General features: G+C 34.0%; 1 protein-coding gene across 1 annotated transcript; it reads left to right on the top strand.

The window, feature by feature from the left end:
- Window positions 1-2,377: 2,377 nt before the first annotated feature.
- LOC113750542 (monodehydroascorbate reductase 4, peroxisomal-like) lies at window positions 2,378-3,058 on the top strand. The gene has a single exon (XM_027294504.1). It carries the CDS (start codon window positions 2,378-2,380, stop codon window positions 3,056-3,058), a length of 681 nt encoding a protein of 226 aa, XP_027150305.1.
- Window positions 3,059-9,964: the final 6,906 nt, after the last annotated feature.

Raw genomic sequence — 9,964 nt, 5'->3', positions numbered from 1 at the left:
TTAAATGAAAAAATAACGTGTTTATAAGAAATGCATTTTTGATTAATTTTGAGTAAAAATGAGTTTTTGATTTTTAGAAAATAAATAAAGAAAATGGGCCTAGAATGGGACTAAAAAGTGTGACAATTTTGACCCAAAAATAATAGTTTAAAAAGGGTTTTTAATGAAAAATAGGAGTCACCACTTGGTATTGAGTTAAGGTGTACCAAGTCACCTAAAATGAATTTTTAAAGAAAAAGTAGAGAGAATCCTTTTTAAACAACTCCAAGTTTGCGAAAATCAAGAGAAAAGGGGTCGGGAGTCATATTTAAAGAAAGGGAAGGTAAGGATAAAATCCAAGGCACCCTTTCAACCTAACCAAGGCTAGTTGCGTGATTTAGTCAAAAAAAATTTTCTTATTCTAACCTAAGAATTTATCACATTTGGATGTCACTATATGGATGCAAAACCTAAATCTAGGAGGATATCGGGGGGTCGGAATATCTCTTCAAAAGCTTGATTGATACAAATCGCATTAATTGCGACGCCCAAAAGTAATTCTTTGAAGAGGTCACGAATATGCAACAATAAGACTTGAAAAAAATAGAAAATAATATACAAATATTTATGCCCTAAAGGAATGCATCATAACGGGTGCGGGAAACTAAAATTCATGACTCAATTTTCTCTTTTTATAGAGGGAATACGAGCGTGCTAAGGCTGAAGAGCCACACTCGTCCATATCCCATATTCAAGGGGAATTTCCTATCTAGTCAAGCGAATGATCTAACCTAGTTCTAATTTTTAAATGAAATGCAAGTCTACATCTTATGTTTCATATATGGGGATAAGGGAAATGTCATGCAAAAATGATAAAAACCCTAAAAGATAGAAAATATGCATGAAAATGTAGTGATTGGTCACACAAAACATGATCTAACGCGTAACGGTTTCTAAGGGTCTAGTGTTGAACTAACCCATGTCTATACATTCTCACTAGCATTGGACTAGCGAGAAAGCAGGAAAGAGGACCACAACTAGCGTTGGACTAGTGTGGAATCGAAAAAAAGGGGCCACAACTAGTGTTGGACTAGCGTAGTGACGTCATGCATTTATTATAATCAAATAAATCATATAAAACATGATAAAAGCAAATAAACACATAAATCACATATAGTACATAACACATAAGCATAATATCTAGATGCAAGGCCCTAAGAAAGCGAGTAACACGTAAACACATAAGCATGCAAAACACACAAAGCAAATAAAGACCTAACTATTACATTTGGGGGCCCTAACTACAATCTAAAAGGGGAAAGGATGAAATGAAATGAAATAATAACCTAACTATTACAATTTGGCATTTAAATGCCTCTCAAATAACTAAATTAAATTAAAATGAATATACAAAATGAAAACAAGTGAAATGAATAAATAAATAGATGAAATAAAATAAAAAAACATTCAAAAAACATGTAATTACACACATAAAGTCACATAGGAGCACATAGGATCAAGTAAAATCAAAATAAAGGGTAGAGTATACCTCTCTTGAATTGGTGATCTAATGAAATGAACTTTCCCTTATTTACCCTCCAAAACAATAAAAAGGTCAAGACATCACTTTAATTAACAAATAATCACAAGAAAATGAAAATAGACACGAAATTGAATCAATCAAATCATTCAAATAAAAATAAACAACCCATATTCAACAAATTAAAACAAACAAGGATCCAATTGAAAGAATTAAAGAAGTTTGAGGGGTCAAATCATTATTATGACAAGTATTAAGGGTCTAAATTAAAATAAAATAAAATTAATGGCTTAAGATGGAACCTACCAAAACAAAATTAAAATTCACAAAAAATAAATGAAAAACCGTTCGTTACAATTAAACAACAAAAATACCCAAAATTTCACTAAAAATCCAAATCAAAATCATAAATCTCTCAAAAACTATTAAACCTCAAATTTCATCCTAAAATTCACTAAAAATCTATCCAAAAATCACATTAAATCATATCAAAGAAAAATAACATGTTAAAAGGATAAAATTGATTAATTTTCCAATTTTCTGGGTCATAGTGGCATTATAGGGAACTTGAGGGGTTAAAGTGCAATTTTTGGGAAAATCCCATGCAAAGCCACGAGCTTTCTTGTTCTTATTTCTAGGGGTGAGCAATTACGGTAAATACCGATTTACCGACCGAAATCGATTTCAATTTGGTAAATCGAATTTGGTAATTCGGTAATTCGGTCGGTAAATCGGGAATATAGTACTAGTTAAAATCGAATTAGGTTCGAAAACGGTTTTATAGTTTTTGAATTCGGATATACCGAATTCGAATTAATTTCGGAATTCGAGAAAGGTGGGATTAAGGTGAATGGGAAGATGCAATCTAGCAACACTTCAGTCTATGCAGTTGGGGATGTTGCCGCTTTTCCAGTAAAAATGTTTGCTGAAACACGCAGACTTGAGCATGTAGATTCTGCGAGGAAGTCAGCAAGGCGTGCTGTTGCTGCTATCATGGAGCCAGAAAAGACGGGTGAATTCGACTACCTGCCATTCTTCTACTCCCGCGTCTTCACATTGTCTTGGCAGTTTTATGGAGACAACGCAGGGGAAGTAATTCATTTTGGGGATTTCTCGGGAAAGACTTTTGGGGCTTATTGGATTAATAAGGGTCATCTTGTTGGTTCTTTTCTGGAGGGTGGAACCAAAGAGCAGTACGAAGCTATAGCCAAGGCCACGAGGCTTAAACCGGCAATTGAAGACCTGGGTGAGCTTGAGAGGCAGGGACTGGGATTTGCTTTGACAGCAAGCCAGAAACCATCATCATCATCACCTCCTCTTGTTGCTGGCAGTTCTAATCTCGTTATCGAGAAACCATTACACGCTTGGTACGCAACTGCGGGTGTGATTGTGGCTGCATCAGTAGCAACCTTTGCATACTGGTATGGCAGGAGGCGACGAAGCAAAACAGGCTGCGATTGCTTCAGGAATTCGGACAATTCGGTCAATTTGTGTTTACCGAATTCAATCCGAATTGAATTCGAATTCGAAATTTGGTAATTCGAATACGAATTAGGTCGAAATATCTCAACACCATTTACCGAAAATTACCGATTTCAACCTACCGAATTACCGAATTCGAATTCGATGCTCACCCCTACTTATTTCTGCAACTTCAAGCCATTTAGTAACCCAGGCAACTTACAAAAATTTGAAACAAAGCTTCAAATCCAACACATTAGATTCCATAGACCCTCATCAAACACAAGATTAAACATGCAAACAAAGGAAATCTAAGATGAGAAAACTGGCAAGTTCCGAATTCATTCACAGGTTTCCTTCTGCAATTTTTCTGCTGCAAACTTGCAGCTCAAACCCACGTAGATTTCATACAAAAAATCCAACAAAACTCATTATTTATCAATTTATCAACCAAACTCACATAAATCCCGAATCATCAATTTTAACATAACCCAAGCATGGTTGTCTATCTTTAGCAAATCCAACAGAGAGAATCTAGGCAAAGAAAGCAAGAAAAATAGACTAAAAAGGTCATGCAAATCCGAAGAGAAAAAAAAATCTGCGATCTGCTGAGTTCGCTTGTTACAAGTGTCAGCCATAAACTTCAACTGAAATTCATAGATTCACCAAATAATATCCTATAGGAGACACAAACTCCTGCCCCCCAAAACCCAAGCCAAACTCATGAAATCTTCAACCAAGACCAGAACAGAACTCAATCTTTAACAAAATCTCATGTATCAATCCGAAGCAATCTTCAAGGAGGGTATTAATCTAACGAAACTAGAAGCCATCATTACCTGTAAGCGATTGGAGACTGAACCCACGTGCGAAATCTGGAGAAATGCGTTTGGATGATAAATTTGGAGCTTCAAAATTTCCTTCAGGGGCTGACAATACCACAACTTGAAGTGTCAATTCAAATGGTTTGGAACTGTTTTCCCCAAATTTTCCCTGAAAAAAAAACTCCTCCATAGCAGTTCCAGATATTGTAGAAACGAAGAAAACTTCCTATTAGTCCGAAGCAGGGGCGGAGCCAGAAAAAAATCTTAGTGGGGGCAAAAATAACACTAAAATTTTTTATCTACTCTTTTTCTAATTTTTTAAGCAAAAAAAAAAGTCTCATGCATAAAATCACCATTTCACAAGTTAAAATATTTATCAAATAACCCATTTATTAGTTATTACATTAACTAATCAATTTTCAAATTTCTTTAAAACAGTAATAGTCTCATGCTCTAGAAATATATTTGCAAACAAATTTAAATAATAATAATAAGAAGTAATTGTTTAGAACCTGATTTTGATGGTCTCCTAAAGTTGGTGAAAAGAGCTGCAAAATGTGGCGGACCCAGGTTCTAGAAGATCAATTGATTCTGGTGCGATCTCTAAATCGGATGAAGTAATCAATAGAAAGAGTAACAAGCTTTGGTTGTGGAAGAAAAAATGGCTCTCGTATGTATGTTGGGGAGTGGCGACAACCGAGAGCCAGAGGAGAAAAGGGAAATTGGGGAGTGAGGACAAAGAAAGTAAATGATAATTGGATAAAGTGATAAAAAGAAAGAGTAGTTGGCTTGGGTGTGGAAGAAAAGGAGCCGGTTGTGAAGGGAAATGGGGGACCACAGGAGTAAAGGGAACTTGGGGAGTGGGGACCAGAAGGAATGACTGATATAATTGGTACTTGGCCCTGTTGGAGGGAAAATGGGGACTAGAGGAGGAAAGTGAATGATATAAATTTTGTGACCCATTCTTTCACATTTTTTCTAAAAAAAATTCTGGGGGCACATCTAAAATTATGTCAAAATTGTAGGTGTATTATAGGAATTTAAGGGGGGCAGTGGGGGCCCGTGCCCCTAGTGCCCCCCCTTTAAATCCGCCCCTGGTCCGAAGTATGATCGGAAATAGGAGATGAAGCGGGCTGATGAATCAGCCTGAACTCGAAATTTTTCTTGGCAAAAACCTTTCCCTTCCCTCTCTGATTTCCTCTCTCTTCCTTTCTAATTTTCTTCCTTTTTCCCTTTGATCTTTCCCAGATCCTTTCTCAGATTCCCCCTTCCTTCTTTTTCCTTCCCTTTTCCTCTTTTCTTCTTCCCCAAACCCTCTCTCGGCTTCCTTTTGGTTTCTTACTCGCAGCTTTTCTTCCTCAGCCTCCTCTTTGTTTTCCAAATTTTCTTATGCTCCCTTGATTCCTTTTCCTACCCAACCCTCCTGTTTTCTCTCCCAAAAACCTTCTCCTTTCCCCCAGCCGACCACCCCTTTCTCCTTTTTCCTCTCTTCCTATTCTCTCCACTTTTCCCTTTCTCTCTTACTCAGCCTCTCCCTCTCAATTTCCTCCCTTGCTTTTCCTTTTTCTTCCTTTTTGCTTTTGATCCCCCGTAGCCTCATCTTGCTTTCTTCCTATTTGTTTTCAGTTTTTTCCTCCCAATTTTCCTAGTCTTCCAAGTGCCCTACCACCTCACCCTCTAGAAGTTATGGTGTCAAAGGAACAAAGAAACACTTGTCCATCGTCACCCCCCCACCTAGCTAGCTTGCATGGTCTCCACTTGGCCCTATTGCATGCGTGTCACATATTATTTTGTATTTTGTATTTTTCTTTTCAAAACCAATTTATGATAAATAAAACGCTAATTTCTAATTACCTTACAAAATGTCATTTTATTTAGAAAAAACTGAGTTTGAAAAAGATAAAAATGGATTTTTATTGGGAATTTTCTTCTTCTTCTTCTTTTTTAGAAATTTGATAATAATAATAATAGTAATAATAAATAATAATAATAATAATAATAATAATGTTTTAAAAAAGAATGATGAACGTAATTTGCTTCCACCAATTTTAATCAACTAAAATAAAATAAAATAAACACAAGAGTAAATAATAATAATAAAACTAAAATTTTGGTGTCTACAACTGTAGGCCATTTTTTGTTGTCGAAAGCTAAAATAGGGGAATTGACTAGTCAAGGGTATTTTGGTCATTTATTAGACTATAGAGCTCCAAGTCAGGTGATTCTTGATGAATTGAAATGCTAACTCAAAGGGCTACAATTTTCATGTTTTGTATAAGAGTTAGTTCAGCGTCCATCATCGAGAAAATAATAGTTAAATTTGGTACAAAAACAGAGCAAAGTTGAAAATTGACAAGAAATGAAAAAACCTGCAAAGGAGGAAAACATGAGGTAAATACGCGATCTCAGCTCGCATTTTCTTCAATTGCAACTGCAACTTGTGCTCTATTCACACAAGTTTTTTGATCAATTCATCTGCAACAATTTCGGCTGGATATGAGCAAGCAAACGTAGAAACTTGTAGAAACAACCTTTGAAGATTTCAATAGGCAAATTTTCCACTAGAAACAACTCATTTTAAGCTTTAATTCCTCTATAAATAGGGCCTTTGGAGAGCTTGTTTCATACCCTTGGAAGGCTAGAGACACTATCAAAAATATAGTTTTCATTAGTTTTTCTTAATTCATTAGTATAGTATAGTTAGTATAGTTTTTCCATCTTATACTTGTAGATAGATTTGGATGAAGATTTGAATATCAAAGATGGAGAGTTGGACCTCATGTGACAACAGTGACCTCTCTCCTATCACTTTCTTTTTTGTATTTGATTTCATGTTTAGTTATAATACAAGTTTGGATTTTATCATGTATTGCTAAAGTTTATGCCTGGAGTTATGGATGAACTTTCTATATTTTGTTTGTGATATTTATTTGATTATTTGATAATATTATTTTGAACAAGTTATTTATCACTTTTGCTTTTCTAATTATGATTAACCAGCCATTAATTATGATAATCTTAAGATGTTAAGTTTGCAATGAGAATTGGAATTTAACACTAATTTAAGGAAGTGCTAAATCTACAAAGTACACTCATGAGAGTAGAGGTGCACCTTTGTGACTTTAGTGATTTATTTTATATAATTTCATAGAAGAAATGAGCTTATAGTTAATTTTGCTTATAGTTAATTTCATAACCACGAGAGTAGGTATGACTTAATTACAAGTATAGTTGATTCACTATGAGAGTAGGTTTCATGTATATTAGGAAATTACGCCATAACTAGCTAAGATAGTAATATTCAAGTAACCGGTAATTTCATTTGCAAGAGTAGTAAGGAATTTCATACCTCTAGGAGCTTTCTATTGTTATTTGTATTACTTTTATTTGATGTTCATTGTGTAGATTTAATTTCTTGTACTTGTAATAGTCTAACTAATAAAAAAGTTTGAAAACTATTGGTAATTGACAATTTTTCCTGTAGGTTTGACCCTTAATGGTACTATACTCAATCTTGACTTATATACTTATAGAAAATCGCGTGTAGGGTATTTAGGATTTTATAAATATAAAATTTGACTATGAAATGAGTTTAATTGTTATATGTATACCCCGCGCTTATCAAATTTTTGGCGCCGTTGTCGGGGAAGATTGGTTTAATATTAGTGCTAAGAACAACTTTATTAATTTAGATATTTTTATTTGCTTTTCTTGTATTTGTTGTATCAAGTGTCTCGCTTGTTGAGTTTAGTGTCTTGTTGAGTCATGTGTTTTCTGTTTAGTGTCTTGTTTTTGGTTTGTGTCTTTTAAACTATTTTTCTTGACTAATCTTGCTTTTGAAATTATTTGAAAGCATTTTTAGGTTATAAGGAGGATAGTAAACAAAAGGGGATAAAAAACTTAAGAGAAGGAAGTTCAGCAATGGACTGCAATTTTTAAAGCTTCTATAATGGAGGTAACCAAGGAAAACCCGCATGTATATATGAAAATGATGGTAGTAGTGCATTAAATTCTCAATTGGACATGTTCACATCTATGTTTGAACAAAAGAGGAATGTTAATGTTTTTCAATCTAATCATATGATTCGTGACTTGTGTGGAGATTATCATGTTACTTATGAATGTATGCAAGTACAAAATGGGGATTATTATGATGAATTTGGGCATTACAATTCTTGTTTTGATCAATAGAACCCTAGTTGGGATAGTTGTTAAATTATGGTTGGAATAATCATTGTGTATATAGTGAATCTTCAAATTCTTATGATTACCAATTCGAATGTATCCAATATGAATCTAAACCATCTTGGGTATAGAAAAGTTAGCTAATGCACCTTTATCTTTGGAGCAAACTAGTGAAAGATTAGCTAATGAATCTAAACCAACTTGGTAGATAGCTATCGAAAGGTTAACTAATCAAATTGATTCAAATTTAAAAAAAAACTAACTAATGCGACTTTCGGTCATTTTGATAGGATCGAGGAAAGATTAGATGAACTAGCTTCTCACTTTGGGATAATTCAAGATCAATTGCATGTATTGTGTGAAGTTATTTCTTCTAATAATATGCAAATTAACCCTAACATGAGTGGTAGGGATGTTGCATATAAAAGTGGATGCCTTTTTTTATGACAATGATGACTTTGGTTGTTGTTTTAATGAAAAAATATCAATTTCACAGAATAATGTCTTTGGAACTAAGCTTGAACCTCAAGAGGCAAGCATGAATGATTCATATATAACCCCTCTTAAGGATTGTGTTAAGAATGTAGGTTCCAAAATCATAGTCACCAAAAAAAGGCAAGTGGATGTTCCTTTGGTGAGTACTCAAATGATGTACATTTAAGGTAACATTTATGAATCACTTAAGATTGGTAAGCTACTTCTATCTCTCTTATCATTAGAATATGTGACTTTTACTATAGAGCAACCATTTGTTGATCTACCACGTCCAAAATTGATGGATTATTCATTAACAAAATCTCCTTGAAAAATGAGGTTAAATAATCAAACTAATGAATATAAAGAAGCGCTTATTGGGAGGCAACCTAATATTTTGGTGATTTCTATTAATTTGGTATGCTTTTATATTTAAATCATGTGTTTAAGTTGTTTTGTTGTTTTTCATTTGTACGAACGGAAAATAGAAGCAAATGTGGCCAAATGAGATGAAAAAAGTGAAGTTTGATCAAGGATCCTTGTTTTTCAGGTTGTATAATTGATTTGGTTCAACTAAAGTATGAATTCTTTTTTGCTTTCTTCAATTGTGATACCAGAGACGGTTGAACATTGCCTCTACTTCTCTCTTGACCTTAGTTTGTCTGCTACACTACTAATCTCTTGTCACATGTACATTGGCTCTGACTGTGAAATTTGTTCATTTGTAATGAAATTCTATGTGCAGGTTCATTATAAAGTATCGGTGTTAAATTTGTTGATCTGTCCGTAGAAAAGCAATTGGATTTATTTGTCTAGATTAGAGGGCAAGCTTCTGTTCAAATCTAATTTGTAGAGGTAGCAATGAATGTAGGTGGGTTATAGTTAAATGGTTAATTGCTCTTTTTGCCTGGAGTCTACTTCAGTTATGACATAAAAGCTACTTTTCGTAGGAGTCTACTTCAGTTATGAAGTAAAAGCTACATTTCGTAATCTTAGGGAGGAAAAAAACATGTGAAAGGATGTTTGTAGCATCCATCAAGATGAATTTGTAGGTTGATTTCCTTCATAAAAAGTTATTGAAAAAAGGGATTGGCTATAGATTTACTTTTATAGATGCATAGGTTGCTGAAATTAGGAAAATAAATTAATATTGTATTATCCATAGTTGTAAGCATTTTTTTCATAGTTTTTTGTAAGAGGTTGTTTTGCATAGTGGAGCTCTGAATGTATACAAAAGACAAAACTTATACAAAATCAAAAGATACACATTTCTTTCAAAAATCTTTTGGAACTTTTTGTAAGGTTTGCATTTTCCTGTTTCTTAGTCCAATGCTATCGTATAAAAACTTTGTTTGTCTTGATTGCTGATCTGTTTGAAAAAGTTCAAGCTTTTAAAGCCTAAGAGTTGCCAATCTATACCAGTTCTTGCCTCTAAGGACAAGCACTGAGCTAAGCATGAAAAATATTGGCTGGTTACGTAAACAATCAACTCTGTTGAATT

This window comes from Coffea eugenioides, chromosome 10, assembly GCF_003713205.1.
Source record: "Coffea eugenioides isolate CCC68of chromosome 10, Ceug_1.0, whole genome shotgun sequence".
Classification (NCBI taxonomy): domain Eukaryota; kingdom Viridiplantae; phylum Streptophyta; class Magnoliopsida; order Gentianales; family Rubiaceae; genus Coffea; species Coffea eugenioides.
The sequence above is the reverse complement of the archived record's forward strand: the minus strand, read 5'-3'. Positions and strand labels throughout refer to the sequence as shown.

Coding starts and splice junctions, on each gene's coding strand:
- LOC113750542 (XM_027294504.1), top strand. CDS start 2,378: ATGCAATCTAGCAACACTTCAGTCTATGCAGTTGGGGATGTTGCCGCT.